The 23,828-nt window shown below is 42.7% G+C and overlaps 1 protein-coding gene across 4 annotated transcripts in view; it reads right to left on the bottom strand.

Moving 5' to 3' along the window:
* SH3PXD2A (SH3 and PX domains 2A) overlaps positions 1 to 23,828 on the bottom strand; it is a 259,755-nt gene that overhangs the window by 27,625 nt on the left and 208,302 nt on the right. For 3 of the 4 annotated variants that reach the window (XM_051616598.1, XM_051616600.1, XM_051616602.1), the window contains 2 exons: positions 13,100 to 13,213; positions 8,500 to 8,583 (listed from right to left, as the gene is read on the bottom strand). In XM_051616598.1, coding sequence (XP_051472558.1) covers positions 8,500 to 8,583; positions 13,100 to 13,213 — 198 coding nt within the window. The remainder of the gene's footprint in view (positions 1 to 8,499; positions 8,584 to 13,099; positions 13,214 to 23,828) is intronic. The other variant, XM_051616599.1, reaches the window with a different exon arrangement.

Here is a 23,828-nt window from a genome sequence, read left to right as displayed (position 1 = left end):
CATGACCCCCAGGTCCCTTTCACCTACACTGCTCTCCAGCAGGTCAGCCCCCAACCTGTACTGGTGCATGGCGTTTTTTCTTCCCCAAATGCAAAACTCTACACTTGCCCTTGTTAAACTTCATCAGGTTTTTCCCCGCCCAAGTCTCCAGCCTGTCTAAGTCTCTCTGAATGGCAGCACAGCCTTCTGGTGTGTCAGCCACTCCTCCCAGCTTGGTGTCATCAGCAAACTTGCTGAGGGTACATTCTGTGCCCTCATCCAGGTCGTTGATGAAGATATTGAACAACACCGGTCCAAGTACCGACCCCTGAGGGACTCCACTAGTCACAGGCCTCCAACTAGATTCTGCCCCATTGACTACAACTCTCTGACTTCTTCCTTTCAACCAGTTCTTGATCCACCTCACTGCCTGATCATCAAACCCATACTTGATCAACTTATCTACAAGGATGCAGTGGGAGACGGTGTCAAATGCTTTACTGAAATCAAGATAGACCACATCTACCGCTCTACCATCATCTATCCACCTAGTAATTTCCTCATAGAAGGCTATGAGGTTAGTCAAACATGACTTACCCTTGGTAAAACCATGTTGACTGCTCTTGATGACCCCCATCTCCTTGATATGTCTAGAGATAGTGCCAAGGACAAGTTGTTCCATCACCTTTCCAACTTCATTTTTCTTTACTTCTAATTTGCAGGTCAAAGATACCTTCCCCAGCTGAACTGGAGGAGGTATCTCTATTGGGAATACAGCTGCACTAGTAAATCTGAACAAGGCACGCATGAAGAAGCAAAGCCTGTTTGGCAAAGAGCTATGACACAAGTCTGTCACATAATGCATTATCCAACTGCAACCCATTTAGCTTGGAAGGAAAGGATTAGTATGTGTCATTCTCACCCCTCCCTGAACACAAACACTATTTAAAACATGCACAACATGAATTTCTGCACTGTTTGGACTACCCAACTTGCACCACTGTTACGACCAGCCCTCCCAGACACCCTGGCAGCCCAGCACTCAGTCCACTAGTTAGTCCAAAGCCTCACTTCCCTATCAATCTGTCTTTTTTCTCCTTCCTTTCCTATTCCCCAAAGAAAGGCAGGCTTCACTTTAATTCTGGTTCTACCTAAAGTGTCTTGAAGAAAGACAGCAGAGGCTGAAGTATAGACACACAGCCTGGTGGATCACCAGGAAAACAGTGTTGACAGTAGTTCCCATGTCCTTGTAACAGACCACAATACTACAGAGAGGGCGTTTTCTAGCAACTGAGATTTCCCTCTAGCAAGCATAGCAGAGGCTGCTGCAGCCCAGCTGGGATGTGCATCTACACAGGACAAAGCACTTGAGCTGTACCATGCCCTGCATTACACCTGTCTATACGATGTGATTTGTACAGATGTGCACAATCGTGCTATGTTCAGCAGACCCTGTACAAGGAAGCCAGTCACTCCTTCACAAGCCACAGACATCTAATGGCCTTCCATGGCTATTAGGAGGAAAAAAATGCCAAACCATCAACAGATGAGAAGGGCCACGAAAATGATCCAAGGGCTGGAGCACCTCTCTTATGAGAACAGGCTGAGGGAGTTGGCATTGCTCAGCCTGAAAAAGAGAAGGCTCCAGGGGGACCTCATAGTGCCTGAAGGGAGCCTACAGGAAAGCTGGGGAGGGTCTTTTTACAGGAGCTTGCAGTGACAGGACAAGGGGTAATGGTTTTAAGCTGAAAGAAGAGAGATTTAGGTTAGAGATCAGGCATAAATTCTTCAGTGTAAAGGCGGTGGGACACTGGAACAGGCTGCCCAGGGATGTTGTGGGGGCTCCATCCCTGGAGGTGTTCAAGGGCAGGTTGGATGGGGCTCTGAGCAGCTTGTTCTAGTGGAAGGTGTCTCTGCCCATGCAGGGGAGTTGGAACTCGATGATCTTTAAGGTCCCTTCCAACTCAAAAAATTCTGTGAACACAACCATTTTGCATCCCTTTCAGAATCATAACGGTGTTCTGCCAAGCTGAGCTTTTCCTATATGCAAATAGCAATAGCTTTAAATTTAAAAAGCTGCTTAAAAAACACAGTTTATAAATCCACAACCAGTGTTGCAGCAACTGAGGCTATTCCCTTCTCCTTCGTCTTGCCTCGCACTGGCCATCTCTGCTTGCATAGTTCAAGAATTTGCTGTGAGATAGACTTGAAGCCAACATGACTCAGAAAAAGTCAGTATGACCCTAAGTGTGGCTTGGTTCTTTGTAGATCTGTAGGAGCATAATGAGAAGGGAAGATGCTGAGGAAGGTGTGACTGGTTCTTTTAGTGGTGGCACCACAAATTTTATGTAAATTTTTTCTCTGTACTAAGCCAGGCCAGTTTCAATGCATTTTTACTTCATTTTGAGGAAAGAATCCTATTTCTGAGACTGCTGGAAGAAGAGTTAAGGAAATCCACATAAAACTTGATCTAAAATCAGGCTAGGATAACTTAAGAGTGCCCACACATCTTACGTATTTTAAGTTGCAACTTTTTGCATAGACAGGGTTTCTAACACAGCTTTTAAACTATCATGATTTACAACAGAAAAAGATGACATGTAGGCTCCTTGGAAATGCTCATTAAGTAGTCAAAGGTCATCTTTGCAGCCAGTGTAGTGAGGACTGAAATATTTCTTCCATCTTGCCCAGCCTCTTCAATGGCTATGATACAACATACTGGCTGCAGAAAAACTAGGGATGCTACATTTAACTTGTTAAAGCTTAGGTGGACTTAATGTCAATTACATTTATTTTTTGATATCAGACCATTACAATAGTACACTGTGTTTTTTCTGAGTAGGATTACATCTTGTAATTAAAGAGCCAGCAGATGTATGCATGCCATCATACTCCCTTTAATCAGTGTATTCCCAAATAGGTTTTCTTTTTTTTCACCTGCTGTATTTCTGTCTACTAGTAAAAGGGGAATCTCAAAGGATTTCTAGACATTGGGCATAGCATTTCACCTATCAGGTGACCTACTGAGACACATCTCCCACAGGAAGAACCTTAAAACAGCTAAGATGAATCACAGAATCATCAGAGTTGAAAGGGACCTCTAGAGATCACCTAGTCCAACTACCCCACTAAGGCAGGATCCCCTAGAGCCCACCACACAGGACTGTATCCAGGTGGGTCTTGAGTATCTCCAGGGAATGGGACTCCACAACACCTCTGGGCAGCCTGTTCCAGTGTTTTGTCACCCTCATCGTAGAGACGCTTTTCCTTATATTTAAATGGAACTTATAATGTTCCAGCTTGTGTCTGTTGCCCCTTGTCCTGTCGCTGGGAACTACTGAAAAGAGTCTGGCTCCATCCTCCTTTCACCCACCCTTTAGATACTTAGAGGCATTAATAAGGTCTCCCCTCAGTCTTCTCTTCTCCAGGCTAAAGAGTTCCAGCTCTCCCAGCCTTTCCTCCTAAGAGAGATGCTCCAATCCCCCAGTCATCTTTGCTGCCCTGCGCTGGACTCTTGAGTTCACATTTTACATGTGTGCTTGTACACACACATACTACACATTAAAGTTATGAGGTGTCTTGAGAAGGCAGCTTGGTCCTTCCTCTGTCTGTCTGGATTTACACTTACTGTCAGGTCGAGGAAAGCAGACCTAGGGTTTTACCGCTCGAGTTGTAACACAGACCTTCAGTAGCATTTTCCAAATCTTCCTTATTCAATCTTCCTGATTCGCTAGGCACTGGCTACTTCAGATTCCTCATAGTCTATCACCAAGGTAACAGTTCCTTTCTCCAACATCTTCAAAATCTTCTATCACTGCTGCTTCTCACTGCTATAGCCCTTCAATGCCCAGCCACTACAGCCACCTCCTGCCTCCTTTGCTCCCTTCCCAGCCTTTCAGCACATTGCTCTTGCCCAAGCTCCTGGCACAGCAACACTCGGGTACTCCTCAAGTGTACAACCAATTTGTTTGTCACATATTGAATTTTCAAGCCTGTGTGCTGTGCCTTGCTTTAATATCCTACACACTCTCACATATTTGGCTCCCTTTGGATTTCCCACTCCTCCAAATCCTCTCTTTTCCCACTCAGCTTTCTTATGATGTCTCATCAATCTCAGTAGGCTCCTTCCTTGCGACATCAAATAACCTGAAACTCCCAAATCCTTCCTAAAATAAGCCTTACCTACCCTGATTTCCTGCCTTGCCCAACAAGCTTACTTTTAGTCCTTCTCTAAAAGCTTTTAAAAATACCATATAAATATCACTTTCCACTGTGAAAAACTTTTTGGTCGTAATAAGACGCATGCCAAATTGCCACTTCCCCAGGCTCCTTTGAAGCACAGATCTCCTTCTCTTTGTTTAGGCTATAACTACTTGGGAGAGGAACCTTGCCTGTAAGCAGCTAAAATAGCATGCACGTTTCCAGTCCTGCATAATCAACCTCATCTCTCCCAGGCAAATGGCCAGCACTCATACATTTCTGCTTCCAACTTCTGAGCACCCTGTTTTGCATAACTCTCCTTCAGCTATATTTTATAAGTTTTCTCTTTTCTGCCTCCATAAATAAGCGTGGAATTTATCTGCAGCACTTCAGGATCCAAGCAAGTAAGGGTGCCCAGGTGGTGTTTGTACATACCCCCAAACTTTCTGTGACCCTATCCTTGTTTAAAATGCTGGTAGGGGTGGGACAGGGGGGAATTGGACTAGAAATTAGCCAATTAACAGTTTCTCAGGAAAATGCAACAGCCCCAACCCTACATCTTCCAAACCACAGAAGAATTTTCTTTCAAAATACTTTCCCCTCAGTCAGCAGTCCGTGCTCACCCTCCCCCGCTCCTCTGCTCCACCCCCCTTTTGTCAGACCTGCTTTTGGAAAAAGTCTTGCTGTTCCAGAAAGCAATGCATTAATTCAACATGGACTTTGTTTTACTTGTCTAAATATTCGCAGAGAAAATAGCTGTCCACAGTTATCAGGCATATTCATCTGCGGACAGGAGCTTTTCAGCCTTTGTTCCTCTTCCTCCAACCTCTCCTCTTTTTCTTTTAAATAACAGAAAGCTTCATGCCAACAGACAGAAAAGTACAATAATGACACTTCTTCTGAAGAGTTCTGTATTGCATATGCTCTTTCTTTAACCAGCAAGGGGCAATAAAAATTTACTACTTGCCTTGGAGCACAGAGGAGAGGAAAAAAAATAAAAATAAAAAGAACAAACTAAGTCTAAAGCTGCTCTGTCAGTATCTTTAAAATACTTTCCTGCATTGTAATAGTTCCAGTTGAAAGTGTTGAGCACAAAACCAAAGCAACAATAACTTCTGTCAAACATCTGTCATATACAACAAGAGTGTAAACCCTGACTTTTATGAATCAAACTGAAATAGCACAAATGACTTCTCAAGAAGAAATTAGCCTGTAAACAATCCTAAGTTCTCTTCCGGGGGCAGTTCCAAATAAATGCATGTGTAGGACTAGTTTTTTAACTGGTAAAAGAGAAGACAAACTCTGCAGCTTGCAGGTCTAACAAATGTCAGGAGTGAGAAAAACTAAAAATGTTCAGGCTTCTCCTGGCAATTCATATTTGTATTACTGGAGTTTTGTAAAGCAGAGACAAATGTTTAGAAAATGGACCACATTTAAAACATTTAACATTCTAAAAAAATCAAGTTCTGCAGCTACAGAAGAAACATTAACCAATGTAATCTCTTAGATCTGGGCACACCATGAACTATTTTAAAGAGAAAAGTTCAGCAACAAATGTCATCTGTTTCTCTTTGCAAAAACACACTACAGCTGTTCTCATTGCAGATTTTTTTTTTCAGCTTTAAAAAAGGAGCACTACTGTGATATTCAATAATTTGTCTTCCATCTTTCTTATTCGCAGACCTGGTAACACTGCTCCCAAATATCTGAAGTTCAGGGATGCTTAGCCTCTTCAAATGGTTTTGGAAAGGACAGAAATAAATAAGCCATATGTTACCCCTGATAAGTCTGCCCCATTAGGCAGTCTGTAACAGAAGCAAACACCTTTCCCTTCCACACTCAGGCTTTTCCAGTATTTTTAATATCCAACTCATTTAAGAAAATCCTGGCCTTGAGAAACAATGCTTAATTCCTTCAGTTCTGGTTTTTAAGTAGTTCTGTCATAGACCTAATCAGTAACTATGCTTATTAGTGGTATCGAAGCATAAATATAAATGGAAGCATCCTTTAAAGCTTGCTTTTAAACTCCAGTGAACTCTTGGAGCTAACCCTTCCAACAGCAGGGACTATCTCAAGCAGAATATTGCTGGGTGGGAAGAATTTCAGCCAAAATGTTTAATTGAATTTATTTCCAAGAAAGAGGCCAAGTGGGGGAGGGGAAACTGTTTTGCCTGAGTGGAACAATTCTGGCAACCTCCCCTTTGAGCAGCTCTAGTTCTTCTGTGCTTTGGAGCAGGGACTTGAAGGTTGGCAGGGGGTGCATGTGTGCACTTCATGCATTCTGTCATTTCAGTGCAAACCCACCCAAATTTGGCCTTGTTAGAAGTCTTTTGGGCTGGGATGGGAGGGAAAGAAGGGAGAAAGAATCCCTCCTGACCTCACATAAACTGTGATCTAGTAGACAGCAGTGGGCCACATACCCAGACTTGTTTCAACAACTGCAGTTTAGAAGGGGTAGATGTCTGTACAGGCTGCAGCTATGCCAAATGACAAAGCCAGGGTCTCCAACCTGTCCCCGAGTACTCAAATAACTTTCTTTACTTCAATAAGTCTGCTTCTGTAAAAGCTCCCTAACTTACTATTTCAGATGACATTAAACAACTTATTTTTAGTCATCCTGTGGCTGAAATGCATTGGAGAGAGCTTATATAAGCAGCTCAATCATGGAGGGTGTCCCAAACCTTGAGATGTGCCAAGTTCAAATGCTGAGATTCAGTTTGAGATAAAGCATGTATTCTCACAACACACTCAAAACCCCAGCATTGCTTGGGCCTAATAGGGAAGAAACTCTTATGTAGCAAGAAAAAGGGAGGGATGGAAGAGCCTAGGGGAGCCTGTGGTGTGGATGTCTGCCAGGGAAGACACTGTAACACTGGTCAGAGGACAGGTCTGGAGAAGATGCACACAAATGGTGGGCAGAAGAGTGCAAGAGGGAAAACCTGGGAATGCAATTTAGGTACTTGAGTATTTAGCAGTTGACTATGCTAAGTGACTGATCATGCAGTCTTAATATTGTACAGAGCTTTGTTTGCAGTACTGTTTGAATATGAAAGGACATATTTGTTTAAACTAGTAAACAGATTGTTTAAAAAACTGATTCCCAGAAATTCTCCCAGTTGCATCGCCAGGAAGTATCTGGCAGAGTTTGACACTGCAAAAAAAGTAGCTCCCAAGCTTTTGGGGTACAGAAGTATGCACAACTTCTTTTTCACAACCCAGCATGTGTGCTTACGGGTAGTTTTTTTTTGTACTTTCAGGGTGTATTTGGTGGCCAAGAGGCAAGACCTTGTCTTCTGCAGTTGCTGCAGGGTCAATCTACAGTAGAAAGAACACTCCTCTTGTTATTTTGGTTTCCTCAAGCAAAGGTGAAAAGTCACTGAAAAGTTGTAAGTGCTCAACACACAGAAGTCTGTGTATAGAACTGTCACCAAATCCAGGAAAAGTTCTATTTACTACTTTAAAAGTACATTTTCTGCCTAGTAGGAAAAGGCATCTTTTCCTCAACTGGGAAGCTTCTTTTGTGCTCGCATTTGATTCCATTCCCTCAGTAAGGCTGTCTGAAAGTTACACAGAGGTGCAAATGGTGCTTCTCCCCCTCACCTCCTTTCTTTTTAAAGTGCAATGAGTACCACATCTGGACAATCTTTCAAGAAGGGGATGGAAAGGTACCTTTACTCTGGGAAAGATGATTCACACGTACCAGAGAAATGCTTGGTTTGGAAGATTCCTCAGACCTTACCCAAATTCAGCTTCAGAACAAGATGTTCCCCCCTCCCAGTCCACCATGCTGCCTGTCAAGCCCACAAAGCTAAATTAAAAAAAAAAAAAGAAAAAAGAAAAAAATGCTGCTAGTGGTGGTATTTTAAACATCTATGACTGACACCAAAAGCTCCCAGAACTTCTGAAGAAGACTGTCTTTACTACCAAGCACTGCTTGCAAGGAAGAAAGGGACTGAAATTGGAATGATTCTCGTCTTTCCACACCAAGCACTTTTCCAGTGCGTACATCTCTGACCATGGGTTTTTGGCATTCCTTATGCCCAAAGTTAAAACACAACAGATGTGAGCTTCTTCAAGCAGCACAAGTTGTCAGACTGCAGAGTTACCCTTGGTTACCAGCCTCCAGGTCTTGCAGCGCCTAACCCTGGCTCACAGACACCCTCGAGCTGTCATGTATGAAATCCACATCTGAACTCTGGAGCTTTGGCCTCCTCCTGTCAGGATGCCAAAGGTGCAGACCCTGGCACACAAGAGCCAAAGCTGCAGTGTGGCGTTTGGTGCACCCTGAGGGGCTGGTGCCATAGGAAGCTATTAATTCACCTCGACTCTGCTGCCTGTTGACTATCCCGCCCAGCGTCCATCGCCGGTCCAGGCGTCTCAGGTGAGCCTTGCGTCGCTTAGAAACTAGTTTGGAACGTGGATGGAAACAAAAACAAAAGAAACACAAAAAATGATAGGAGGGTGAGGAACAAAAACAAAACATGGTATTTACAAGCACTGGTCTTGTTAGTAGGAATGGGTTAGGTTAGGTGGGATGCAGAAACTTTGTTTTAGTTTATGTATTACAGTGGAACAAGTTAGCTTCTTGAGCCTTAGCAACATGAACCACCTAGAACTGTAACAAATTGTCACCCTCGCTATTGGCTTTCCTTAAAAGCCATACAAAGACATACACCCCGAAACAAGCTACACAAGAGAGCATCTTGTCCAAGTAGGCTGCAGGTCTAGTGGGAGGTGTCTCTGTCCATGCAGGGTGGTTGGAACTAGATTATATTAAAAGTCCTTTCCAGCTCAAACCATTCTATGACTCCATGACAGATCAGCATCATTGCTGTTTCCTAGTTAGGCTGCATGATCTCTGGAGAATTCGGTCTATTGCATATGACATAAACCACAATATGGTTCTCAACCTTCTAAGCAAATAATCACACTAAAAACAAGATTCAGGGTGTGTGTGGGGGGAAAGGCAGCTTCTCATATGCAAGTTCACTTGAAACAACAACCCTCAGGAACGGAACCCAAGTGAAAAGTGATGTCTCCTTGCTTGCAACACGTGACTCATAATCACTGTCGCAGCAAATTCATAACATATTGATTACTAATATAAAGAAAAACCTAATCTTGCAATTACTGAGCAGGCTCAAGAAGCTAACAAGCTAGACCTGAGAATTAGTTACACACTGAAACAATAATTTATGCTTAAAATATAAACAAAGACATTCAAGGAAATGGCATTGTGAGAGCAGCTGTGCACAGAGGACACCATTTGTTTTCTGGATCACACACATTGAACTGTACTCAGTTCCTTCTGCTTGTGAAGGTGTGAATGACACGGAAACCATTGGACTGGCAGAGAAACAAACAAAGACTTTGCTTTTTCCATTCAAGGGCTTCCATGCCAGTTTGGCAACTACTGCAAGGTGCTGCCACAAAGCAATGCAAGAAACTACACTTCAGCTGTCACTAGGGTGTAAACACAACCATTTGGTTAGTGAGGCTGGGATGCTGTTCACATCCAGTTCTGTTTATGTGCACTCGTTTGGGGAATACACCCCTATGACAGCAGACATCATTGCTTTCTAGAACTATGTTCTGTAGGCAGTCAGCACACAAAAATATTTGAATGGGGAATGATTAGCTGAACAAGTTAAAAAAACCTAATAACTTCCCCAAAACATGGCTTTTGCCTTCTTGTTCTATCTGCCAGTGGCTTAGACTAGACTTCTGCACCTAGCTCACTCTTGTTAATTTCTCCTTTGTTGCAATGCCTAAAACTTCCCTAGTCACCCAAGGTGAAGGTATGGTGAGTGGTGCTGAACAGATACAATGTCTAGTTTGTGGTACTCTGTATTTCTCTTTGATCCAATGGGGGTCAAAGAGAAGAAGAACCAAAAATTTTCAGGAGCTGGATTTCAAGTTTATAGATCATTGTGTTTTTGGCAAAAGGAACTCAGTGACCCTCTTGGAAGCCCATGGTGGCACAGAGGATGAGCTGTCTTCATTCCTTAAGTGGTAGTCTTTTTTCTTACCAATTGGTTTAACCTGGTGGCTTTCTCCAAATCAACAGGACAGTACACTGCCAGTTACACACATGCTACACAGGAGGCAGCACAAGACACCTCACAAGACCTACAGATTATAGCAGAGAGAAGCTAAAGCTAAATTCAGAGTAAGGCTGACTGCATTAGGAGGTTTCTACACAAGAAGGGAGGAGATGAAAAATGTTGAAATTAAAGGCTTGTGGGAAGGAGGGGTGTGGAAGGGGGAGAAGTGTGCTTCAGGCATCAACACAGTAGTCATCCGCAGCTCCTTGCTCACACCAGGAGTTCAGAGGATTCCAGCCATCCAGAAGTACCCCTTGAACACAGTGGGTCACACAGATCCACCACAGTGTCCTCTTCACAACATGTGACTGTTCCAAATAATAGCCCTTTTATATCACAATGATGCTTTTATAGAATTCAGTTTTTTTCTCCTCAACAATACTGAATTTTGCCATTTTATCCCAGGCTTGGACTTGGCTGGTCATGCCACCGTTAGTCACCAGATAGGTTATTTATCAACAAGTGTCTAAACTTTTCCAGAGACCATTTTTAGATGTTTACTTTAACAGCTCCTGGGGCTGCAAATGTTTCTTTAGATTGCTTTCTGAATGTTTTCCAAGCCTTGTAAGACGGTGTTGGTCTAAACACAGGCCCAGGTAGCAGTTGACTGTCTGCTCTTGTCAGACAAAAGATGTGCAGGCTCAGACACAGGGAGGAAACACTTTTGTCTTTCTCAGGGACCACGCTATTTAAACAGAGACATGTGGAAATATTACTGCTATGTACAGGCAGCATTATTAGTAAGTTGCATTCAGCACCTCCTTATCTTTACAAGGGCCTGCCACAGGAGAGCAGACCTCTGGGTCTGCCTGGTCTTGTGGACTTCTTCCAGGCCCACTGCAAATGGAGAGGGCCAAGAGGCTGATACAGAAAGCTCCCTACATCAGTGTTTCTACCCTTTCAAAGTAGGCAGAGCACAGATTGCACAGTTGCAGGAAGTCAACATCTCCAGGCGTCACTCTGAAACTTGTGTGAACTCTAAATCCAGGGCCTAGGGCACTTAATCCACTTAACGTGCCTTCTTCCTCAGTTAAATTGGAGCCCTTCTCTCCCACCTGGTAGTTTTCTGTGTATGTACATTAACTTCTATACACTTCTCTTTAAGACAGTGAATTTGAATTGTTCTTTCCTCACTTATGGAATCTGGATAATAGCCTAAGTGAAAAAGAACTGGAGTAGGGGAAAAACAAAGAAAAGACATCTCAGCTTATGTAGTTAATAACTACATAAAAGAAAGTTACTGAAAAGCAAGCAAAAGCTGAGGCACATCAAAGCAGCCGCCGAGGTAATGCAACTAGATTTGTCACCAAGATGTAACCAAACAGAAAGGGAAGAACACTCTCAGGCTTCAGCATATCTGGATTTGGAGTAAGGCAGGGAGCCCAACTGCTGACCACAGCTGAGAAGAGCAGTCTAAGGATTAAAGAGGACAAAGAGGAAAAAGATAAGGAACATTTGATGGATTTTCCATTACCCAGGAAAGACTGCTGTGTGGCAACAGCCTTGTGCAGAGTACACTACAGAGGGCAAGATGAGAGGCGGAGGAGAGCTTGAAATGAAAGCAGTTTAAGCAATAAGGCTGTCAAGCATGCACTATATTTAAGAGTCAGGAAAAGGGAGGAAGCTACAGACAAACAGACAAGGCATTCTTCAACTCTTTCAGAAAAGAGCAGTAAATTTTTGTTCTTTACTACCAGGGAAACCTTACTAACCACTTTTACATCCGCTAAGATGTTGCATCATACCAGACTGGTTCCCAGCCTGCCAGTCTACAGCCAGTCTGTCTCTAAACCCTAAGTGACCCAGGATATTAGTAGCTTTGAGCAGGGAAAAATGAGTTACAGAGCCAAAGATTTCAATAAGCCACAGATGTCACCCTTGGGGCCCAGCACAAAGTTATGTTTTGCCTCTGTACTATTTTAATAGGCAGATGGTCACCCCAACACATCTCGAAGTCTCCTGACTGTGCTAAGGAAAGATCAGCTGAGTTTCCACAAACACCCTACATAAGTGTCACATCAAGAGCACTTAAAAATATATTAAGGGATTAATTAGAATGGAGAAATAATCATAAGTGTCCTTTGTACACAGTTGCTACATGAGAAGTCCATTAAGATGTGGTTAGTCTTCCATAACGGAACAGAGGAATATGTGAGGTTATGCTATTCCATTCTGGAACCTGAATTAAGCATTTTTAGCCAAAAAACAGTGCAGCTAAATACATATACATGAAAAATGGCATCTCAGTTTTAACAGAATGAGACCACATCAAATAAAATTACCTTGCCACACAATCACAGACCACAGCAAACAGCAGTGAAACTAGTTTTGAGGATCAATTAAAAAAATTGTAATGAGAAGCAACCATTAGTTAAAACTCACTCCTTTTACTGGCCTGTGGCTCTAACGAGCATCTTCTGCCAATTAAAAGCTCTCACTTGTATAATTTTTGCACACAAGCCATGCAAGTTCTCCCCTTCTATGGACATGAGAGTCCAAGACCTCTACCAGAACTTACTGCTTAGACTTGCACATAAGTTGTTTGTATGCTTTTTTTAGAGTAGTTAAATGAGCATCATTTCAGCTTTTGAACCTTGTGTCACACTGACAGCCCAAGGGGGTCACAAAGGGATCACAGGCATGGTACTTCAGTTTCTTCTGCAACAATTTATTTACTGATACATGATAGTAGAAGAGCTTACTGCACTGGATTAACAGCCACAAGTGGCAGCAAGAGTTTTCAAATTTTTCCTATGGGGGGGAAAGCAAAGCAAGCAAATACCAGCTTTCCTTTTATAACAATAAGCTTTCCATACCTTCCCCAAGTTTGGATGTGTTGATGTCAGAGTCATCTCTGGTTCCATTTTGGGATTCCAGGTACGTAGCAGGGACCCAGCCCTGCTCTTCTGCTGTGCTCACAAACCACCAACCTACAAAAAGAAGCAAAATAAATTGCTCAATTAATAGTAAGAGGAACAAGAACAGCAAGATGCTACTCAGAAGGTGGCATAGAGTAAGCAGCTTGGGTGCAGGTTTAAATTATTCTACAGTCTCCTGGACAGAGAGGGGGCTTAGTCCTATGATACCATTTCCATCAGATAATCTCACAGTGGTAAAAGAGTGTGCAGGCAGACCTCACGTAAAAAAGGGTTGCAATGGAGCAAACCAGTTTATTTTAAGAAACATGAAGCCTGTCCATGACAACTCTGATTTGAGTTCTCCAATTCAGTTTCTCAGAGCAATCCTCACAACATGTACATCTACAGTATCAAAACACTTTGTATGTGTATGTATATATTAACGTATCTGAAATAGCACAAACATTGCACAAATCCTACTATAAGGTGTCACAGAAGTCAAATCACTATAAGGAAGGACTTTAGTAGAAGGGCATAGATTTCAGAACAGAATACAAAATACTAAGTGCTTCTAGAGCACTTGTCACCACAGTTGGTGTTCAACAAACATGACCAGAATTCAGTGCCCTGGGAAGCTGCAAAACACTGCACAGAGAAGAAATAAGAGAGAAAAGATAACTGAAATGTGACTTCAGACCATAACCACCATTTGTCTTCCCACCTGAACATCTAAGTTTCTGCCATTATATAAAAAAATATTAAGTATTCGTGAACTACATAGATACAACCTTTAGGTCCTATCCATGGATAGATGAATAAAATTATAGGTGAGCCACATTTAGGTTAAAGGCATCCCAACATTTAACTACCCTTGCCTCTTTCCTGCTTGGCTACATTGATTTATTGAATCCTCCACTGGTTTTCATGTAGACTTACTCACCCAAGAGTTTGCTGCTCTCGGATATAAGCACAACTTAGATTCTGCTCCATTCAGGTAAGGTGAGGGTTCAGGTACAGGACAACAGAAAGCCAAGCAAGAAAACCATTTCTGGTTTCATTATGATTTTCTGCAATCCTCCAGTCTCCTCTAAAAATGCAAGTTGCTTTGCCAGGACAAAACAAAATATTGCTCAACACCAGTCTTTCAGCCTTCCCAAAGGAAGCTGAGAAAATTACTATCTCTGTACATGCAGCTCAAAAGAGTTTACAGATTTTTAAGTCTGTCATAAAACCAAAATAATTTACAGGAGATTCCCAAGCCTGACTGTGATGAGCAAGGCAGGGATGAGCTTGCTTGGTTTGTAAATAGTTGAGGCACAGAAACTAGTTAATTTACGGTGGGGCAGAGCCCCAAGTAGTGCGACAGTGATGCAGCCCTCCCACAGCCAGCAGGCCACAGCCTTGGGCCCAGTAAGAACTGCCATGCAACTTTATTGAAATTTAAAACCATAATTAAAAAAATAATTAAAAAAAATTAAATAGACCAACTGAAACAATGCTCAAGTGTTCATCCTAAAAGTCACCCAAGTTTGTTCCAAGTCCCGTCACGGAAGATTTTACCAGAGGGCAGCAGTTACAAATCTCCATTTTCCTCCCTGGGGCCTGCGGCAGACAGACAATGTGCCCCGAGCACCAAACCCCTAACTCGCCAGCACACAGCTGCTAGGTAGTTCTATTTATTTACTCTCAAAACTCAGACATGGCTTTCCATTTTCTGGCCCAGCAGAGGTTTGGAAATTTTGCTTCACAACGCTCATGGTTGGAAAGTTTAAATTTAGTTATTCTTCCTCAGCAGGGGGTGGATTCTCCTGCCACGAAGCCCATAGCAGTGAACATGCAAGATCTGCCAGACTGTTTCAAAAACACATCTTCATGGTTGCTCCTTATTTTACTAGTAATGTATTGACATGGGTAGCAAGCACAGTTTAACATACAGTTATAATTAGGCAAAAAATGTCAGAAGCTGGCTTTCAGCTTATATCAATTAGATTGGAATAATTTATCTAAACGCAGAAAAAAAATTAAACACAATTGCACAAAAAGGGCTTGCCTATACTTCAAATGTGTGCTTGGGCCAAAGTCAAACCATGGTTAAACAGTCTTTGGAAGGCTGGATTGCACGGCCTTGATGCCAAACCAGCGCTAGCCCATTTCGCAATACAGCTCCTTGGGTCTGGCTCACTGAGCTGTACTGTGGCCTCGAAGTGGAGCTTAAGGTCTTGTGTTTGGAGCCAAGGTGTAGCTGAGCCTCCATCCATTTAAACAGGGCTCCCTGCTAAAAGACAACATCTCACCACCACACCTGGGCATGCATACACATGCCTCCCATGTATCACTGTGCCTTCCTGCCGACATCCCCAGCCCCTGAAAGGCCTCAGCAGGGAGACCTCACGAATCCCATGTTCTTGTGAACAGGCTCACATGTACCAGTTGGAGGTCAAGTCACATTTGAGGTAGATTACAGTCAAGTAACTCAACCAAATATATTGCAATATGTAGACAGAGCACACAACAGTCTAAGTGAGGTTTTAAGCTGCTTTGATTCTTCGAGCCATCACTAAGATTAAAGCTTCTAATCACCACAGGCTTATAAAAGTTAAATTTATTTCTAAAGATTTCCTTTATGAACTATGTGCAAGGGTAAAGTATAAACAAGAAACCTACACAACCTACTGAGAAATCAGCAGCCTCTGTCCAGGTTCAGGGAAAACCAGCCCTCACTCTGAAATTCTCTTCTCAAGCTGGCTTCTCAGAAGGGACAGAAGAAAGACTTCAATGCAGTTCATTGGAATAGCATGTCCACAGAAAAAAAGACAACAAAAAAACCCACGAATGTTTCACTTAAACAGCCTGAACAACTGAGAAGCCTGAGAAACTTCCAGCAGCACCCCCAGCAGCAAAGTCGAAAATGGATGCTCACAAGCAAGACGTGCAATGTCTAGAAGTAGCTGAACAGACATTGCAGAAGCCGCTCACTCCTTATGAGGCGAAAATCTGAATTATGATGGCACATCTAAGCCATAACCCTACAGAAAGGAAATTACAGCATAGTGCAAGAATTGACAGACTCTTAGCAGAAAATGGCTGAAGTGCAGACAAGTTCCACAATGGAGTTCTTGCATGACAACCATGAACTGCAGAACTTTACCGAGCTGATCATGAAGTACTTGCATTAGGGCAGCTGCAATTTGGTACCACCACCCTTTCCCTCTACTTTCCCCAACCCCTCCTCAAGGTTCATGGGGTTCACAGTCTGCAAATTAGCCAGATTGGCCTTTGTTTGCAAAGTCAGAGCTATAATGGCATAAACTAACTCTTGTCCCCTCCCCTGCCATCTTTCCCAACCCAGAACATCACAGAAACGTTGTTAGAAAACTTGCTTTTGAAATACAGAACAAAACATTGCCTTTGAGTTTTCCCTCCATGCTGGAGTTGAGCTCAACTTCACAATTCATTATTAAAACCATTCTGCAGCAACATCTGCAGGGAATTATGTAAAGTTATCTCTGTGCACTGCCAAGCCAGTCTGAGGTTCGTTCTTGCACTCACACCATCTGTAAAACTTAGGCAGTGCCTTGCAGCTTGAGTTAACCCTTACAGATGCCTCAATCTCTCAGGCATCAAAATGCAAGTCTAAAGCTGATGTGGCATGGCTGTCTAGACATAGATCATTACCCAGCCCTCATGGCTGATGAGGATTCACAGGGAGTTTGGACCTCACAGAAGGCACACAGGGAGTTGTAGCCACTGCACTCAGATCAAGTTCAGCTCAAGCTTTGCTGCATTACACCAAATCCTGCCTTAATACAAATCTAAGAATATGAATTTTTAAGGTAGGTGTGCAATTTTCACCCCACATACACTGATTCTTTGGTTGGCATCTGTCCATCCCTAACTGCAGCAGCCAAGAAGTCTCTGCACTCAAAGAATCCATCTAGGCTCTGATAACTCTCAGGTACTTTGAGCATGGAGCTTCACCAGTTACCAAGACATGAAAGGTTCCACTTGCCACGCATATATAGACACAACAAGATGATGATTGCAAAAAAGACTGGTCACATTGGAGAGTGAATAAATGACAAAAAACTTTGGTTTTAAAAATCGTGTTCTTGCTTTTAATTGTATTCCCAGTCCTCTCCCTGAAGTCTTGAAAAAAGCAAAATAATTAAGCACGTGTTGTCCACATCATGGGGAAACTACTAGAACACAGTTAAAGGATTATACTTTGTGCAAGCTTTGCTTATGTTTACATGCAACCTCACCCACCCATGCTTCAAAATTGTCCATTTCTCCACACCATCAGGAAAACTAGCTATTCCTGCTGAAGTCTGCCTAATCATAAGATGCTACAAAAGAATTTGGGTCTTTTTTTAAAATGCAGGATCATGCTGAACTTTGGTTTCTAATTCTCCTCCTGGCAATTAATTTCTCTGTTGACTTTAAATATAAATTCATGAGCTTAACTAAATTAAACAAGAAGGATAGCAACACTGTAAAAGGGAATGGGAATCTCTGCTGCACAAGTGGACTACACATTCTTCTAAACAAATACTTAAATAACACTCCACCTCTCAAGAGCCTTGGAAAAAGCCCACTCAAGCAGCAGTCTGGTACATTTGACATGCACTCTTTGGGCTTCAGAAGGCCACTCCCTTTTGAGTCCTTCTGCCTTGGATAAAAAATAAACCCCAAAAGGTAGTTCCAACTACTTAAATTTTCCTACAGAGCAGTACTAGATGCCATCAGGTCACTTACAGACCTGACACATGGACCTTCTAATGCAAACAGCTAATTACTTTCCTTCAGAGACGTGATCTATTTCATTAAAAAACAGCTAAGATGAGAGTACTGCTGTGCAGATGAAAATGTGCTTGCTTTTTCCACCCCTCTAGAGCTCTTCCCACACAGCATACATATTTGATACACATAAGGAAGGCAAGTGTAATTGCCTCAGACAGACCTCCAAAGAATATGCAGAAGCAGAAATGTAAAGACACCAAAAGCAGCATTTTGCAAGAAGGATCTTCTGCAGTAAGCTTATTCTCACACCCACTTCCTAAAAATTCACTGCAGTGTCCATATGCCATTAGACACTATCACTGTACGTGCTGGCTCTGTTCTCTGTAAAAGGCTCCTTCAGTCCTACACACTTGGCAAAGGTGCTGGGTTGACAGCACTGAATTCATATGAAGGCCAGTGTCTGATTTCTGAGCATCTTGTTCTTATAATAGACAGAAGAGGGACTTTAAAAAAAAAAAAAAAAAAAAAAAAAAAAAAAAAAAAAAAGGAGATGCATGCAAAAGGTCTTCCTAGCGTGGAGCTATCATTCGAGGTACAGAATTTTGGTACAGAATTTTGTGTGAGTCACTGCACAGGAGACTAAGGGAGCTATCTCAGGATTAATTTAAAGTTGGTGAAATATTAAAGGTAGCTTTCATCTTTAAACACATTATATTCCCCAGCCTGTGTGCACTGCAGACTTCACTGCAGCCACCACTCAACCATGAAGCAATATTTGTCTTGATTTAAAGATGGAAGTGGGGCTCAAACAGAGACATGCTCGAGGAAGAAAGATGTGCTTGTGGCAGACATCCTACTTAAACCCAGTTAAGATACACAGCTCAGGATCATAGACCTTTATGAGCAATACACAAAGGAGATGGGGCCACACACAGAGGTTTCAGCTCTACCACATCATGATCCTTCCAGCAGCTCACATCCCAGAGCTACATGTTAGGAGCATGGTTTTCATGGGCAAGCCCACTTCCCACGGGAGCCTCATTTTGTGAAGTGTGGCAACCCCAGATGTCCATCTGACTGCTATGACAGTCAAGAGTGAAGGTTGTTCTCTTGCTTGCAACTACTGTGGTTGCACTCCTGGTACCAAGTACTACTTCAGGAACAAAACTCACCACCCAAAGTTACTGCTTAACTCCAAGGGGCTTTTTAATTTGCTGATTAAGAGTGATGGGGAAGAGTTGTTAGCTTTCTCATGTGAGAGAAAAGAGGAAAAGGGATCACACCTGTCCCTCTTTTCCTGGTAGCTCAGCACAGGAAATTGAAGCTTCTATATGGGTCATGGAACAGGCTGCTCCTGGTGCCAAATATGCCACATCATCTGACATGACATACATTAGAAACCACACATCTGACTGCTGTTCAACAGCAGTCACACAGCCACAGGCTACAGTCTGCCCAGCAAGTTACCCTCAATATTTGAACCAGAGTGATAATTTTATTATTTAATAAGGAGAGAACATTTTGAGTAACACAGAAAGACAGGCTGCAAAGTCCTGTGCCTTGCTTCAGCATCCAAATAAAATTTACAGGAATCCCTAAAAAAACATAATAGTAACCCCAGCTTAAAAGCATCACTTAGGAACCCTGACAACCCAAGCACACATGGAGTGCCCCTGGGAACACTTTACTTTCCCTCCTTAGGGAGGGTCTGAAAGCAGAGTTGTGTTCTCATCTGAGTACAGGTTGCTGCAGTTTTTGCTTAATTTTTTGATGGAAACAACACTAGAGAAGAGGGAGGAGATGGAGGGCGGGAGGTGGGGATTTCTGGAAAGTTGGACACTGTTGATATCACTATTCAGCTATTAACAGAACAACACTTTGCCTTATGGAGCTAAAAGTTGGAACAAAAGGGCAAGAGCTGAGACCACAGTTTGCTGTTCTCCACCAATATTTGGTAGTAACTGAAAAATGCTTAGGACTCTGCAGCAGCACAGGGAATTGAATTCCTTGCACTCCATTAGGTGTTACTGAGTTCAGGGAAAATCAAAGTGAATCCCAAAGTTTGGATGGTGTGACATATGAGAGAATAGGGTTTTTTTTCCTGCAATGACCAACTGTTAAAGTAATTAGCTGCTTCAACTCTACATGGTTACGGATTTGCTATCCTAATCCTCCCAGTCTGTCCTCTTACTCCACATCTACTACTAAACACATGGCATTGGTAGATGGAGACTTCTCAGCTGGGCTGTTAGCATATCTCCCCTTTGCTGCTTGTACTCCAGTTCCTATAGTTACAGACTTGGCTGGCACAGAGGGCCACATGGGAATAAGTATCCTAGTTATTGCTGCCACACACATTTTTCCTGGACCAAAATCAGCTGACTAGGTGTGTACATTAGTACTTGATACAGAGTCCCAAAGTACGCCTCCAATTTTGGCTTAAACAACTAGCCTGCTTGGATTGCTTTCACACCACATGATATGCACAAACACACATGTATGTATGTGGAAATTCACACCCTGACCTCTGAATTCAAATACATATACTTTTGGAAAAAGTAGGAGTGTTAAGAACATGGGAAAAGTTCATGGGAAAAGAGAAAACTGGATAATATACAACTCTGCTCTAATACTTTATGGGTTACATCACTAGCAGAGATGATGGACATTTGTAGTATTAGACAACTAGGAAGTATCACATTACTGTATTTATTCAAGTCTTATAATCTAGTAAGTGACAAGTCTTCCAGAGGTGCACGTTTGGAAAAATACTTATATATTAATCTCTTATTACAGTTGTGACTTTTCACGTATATGTGTGTGGAGAGCTGGAAGGGAGTTGTGCAGAGTTTATCTTTTGGTTCTGATAATACAAATCATTGGTTACAAACTTCAAGTGCTGTATGTGCAGATATTTGTTATGGCCCAACTGTTACCCATGGACTTCCCCTCCCTAATTTAAAAAAGGATCTCAATTTTTTGTATTGACACAGCTGGAACGGAGGAATCTGCCAAACACGTTTTCAAGAATTGGCACGTACATCCATAAAGCCATCATATAATCCAGTACAAATTACACAAATGGTGTCCTTAAAGCAAGGGAGTAAATGCACTACCTATCACATTAACAACAATGGAAAAGTCTCAGGTATTGCCTGCAAATCCCAGATCAACTCCTATCACACTCCAGGTCACAAATTTCCCCTAAACTATCAAGTATCCTGGACTCCCTAAGACAGAGGAAAGCACCCCTTGATAAGCCTGCCCATGGCCAGCTCCAAAACACACCCAGCCAACATGCTTAATGTGTTGCCCACCATCCCCAGACCACTGAAAATAGGGGATCCACAGAGCAATGAAGTCAACCAGTTCTACAGGCTAGTCTGCACTGTAGAAGTTGCAAAAAAGGTCTGCAAATGTTCAAACATCCTGATGCCTCCTAAAAATAAATCTAAGGTAATCTTTCCCTTCCTCCTTTACTTGATTTAGAGAACACTGTCCGTCAGCTGCATTCCTCATAGTCCAACGTGTTTGTTGCTCATAGTTTCATTGTTCAAAGACTGAGAGTGAGAGTGCTTTACTCAGAGGAAATGTCTCATCAATCATGACAAGGAACAAAGCTATCTTTAGGTGGGCACACGATATTGTGCAAGCAGCCCAGCTGCAGTTGCTAGCCTGTCGATGCCGAGCACTGTACAGTAATTAGAGTAAAACAAGGTCCACCTATAGCCCAGTGGCTTTCAAGATGTTACTGACTTGCACTGATTTTCTGGCCAATGTCGTCCTGTCACCCAACCCACAGTACCAACTCAGTAATGGTAGAAAACACCTGTTTACTGATCACAGATGTTCCTTTTATCCATCTGATCTGCTTGGAAACAAGATTTCTTGTCTATCTCAAGTTCTGGTCACACTACACATAAATTGCCACCTTCTCCTGCAATCTTTTGTTTTCTCTTGGAAAGGGAGAGATTTACATGCAAAGATTAAGCCTTTGTGATTTTAGTAACCACAAGACAAGATTGCTAGAGAGCACACAAACTTAGCCTGTATAAAGCACTGTGCATTCACTCTAACAGGCATCAAATAACAGGACAGTAACTTCCTTTCTTCTTTCCCTTTCCCCAGAATTTTCTTTACTTCAGTAGCTCCCAGAAGCTGATCAGTGAGGATACCAACTGCTGCTACTGTCTTTCAGTACAGCTGCCCTGCTCATATAAGTTCATGGGGTACTTTACTTCCTTCATGTTTGATTACTGCCTGGAGTCTTGCATCTTCTACTTCCAGAAGGACTTCTGGAAGTAGCGTTTTCTGCTGTTAAGAAACCATTGCTCAGCCAGGAAGGTTAAAGAATAAATCCATCCCTATCATTCTTAAAGCCTTGTCCCACCCAACTCCTTTCCACCAACCCAGCATTTAGAGGTTGAAATCTTTATAGGATATTTTTATGACCCTGCCAAAATGGTACTGTAGGCACCACATTCACATAAATCACTAACCTACAAGAGCTCCCAACCACAGGTGAGTTTGCTGGGGCATGGACAGAGGAGGACTCCAGCACAGAGAGCAGAATATACAGAATCAGATGAGCAAACCCAGACCAGGGCAGCAGACAAGTAACCCATCGCCTTCAGAAAGGCTGGGCCAGTGCAGCCAGTTTTCTGCAGCAGATTTTCCACAGCCACAGACAAATGGTTGCAGTAAAGGCAGGCAAACAGATGGCTTTCCACCCCACAGCGCACGGGGAGCTCAGCCCCAGGAGCCAACGGAGACTCTCTATTAGTCGTTACCAGTTGTGGGGTTGTATGTTTTCTGTGGTCAGCCAACAGGGTGCAACAGTCAAGCTCACAAGTAACTTCCTTTACATTCACAGGACTTAATCTTAAAGCAAACACATTCTGTGTCCAAGCTCTCTTTAGGAAAACATGAATAAGCTTTCAAATGGGCCTCACAGCAATCTTGTCCAAAGATTACAAATTACTTCCTAGTGGTTTAAAAAAGTTACAGAGCCCCAGTTCCAGCTGATAGGAAACCGACTTCACAGGCAGCAGAGAACAGCCAATATTTACTTCCTGCACAGATTGACAAAAGTCACTTTTGTTTTAATTTCTTATTCTGAAGTTCGTAGAGAACGTGGTGTCAGTTGTGTACTGGGAAATCCAAAAACCCACACAGAATCAGGAAGAAGATGCTGTGGACTAGGAACAATCATAGCAGAGTACCAAACAACACTCCAGGTGCTAGACTAAAATACATAGTACAAGTATCTCATATTTCAGTGAAAAATACATTTGCCACCTCTGAGTGGTTATCTCAGGACAGAACAGAGCAGTGCTGGACAAGAGCTTGAAGCAAGGAAGAAAAGCTATACTATATCCAGCAGAAATCAAGGGATAAAGCAACCAAACAATGGTATTAACTCAGTCTGAAGTACAGATGAGTCACCAGATTAAAAACACCGCCTTTCCCAAGCAGCTTTTATGGCATCCTTCTGAAGCACTGCTAAAGGAACAGAGACACCTCGGTTTGCTGGTGCCCTGCACAGTGTGCAGAGCAGCACTGCTCTACAGCACTCAGATAACCATCTAACAAATACAGAAATGCCATTTCTGTATCTTGGCTGTTTCTTGAAGCTCTTCTGTCCAAATACAACTCCTGCCCAGCTCTATTTATTAGCTAGATATGGAAAGATAGCAGCCCAGATGGTAGGTTATCACAAATACCAATGTAAGCCAAACCGAATACTCTGCTCTCTGTCTGACACTTCTTCATTGCTCTTCAGAGCTCCATTCAAGCTGTGTTTCTGCAGTGACCCCGAGAGCTGAGCCTCAAAGAGCTGCCTGCACAAGGCTGCAGGAAATGACAGCTTCGGAAATGAGTACCAGAGTGATGAATAGCAGGCTACAAGAGCAGCCGGTGCATTAGTGGGCTGCCAATTAATGAACTA

Source organism: Apus apus, chromosome 4 (assembly GCF_020740795.1).
Source record: "Apus apus isolate bApuApu2 chromosome 4, bApuApu2.pri.cur, whole genome shotgun sequence".
NCBI lineage: Eukaryota > Metazoa > Chordata > Aves > Apodiformes > Apodidae > Apus > Apus apus.
This window is presented reverse-complemented; position numbering and strand designations above follow the sequence as displayed.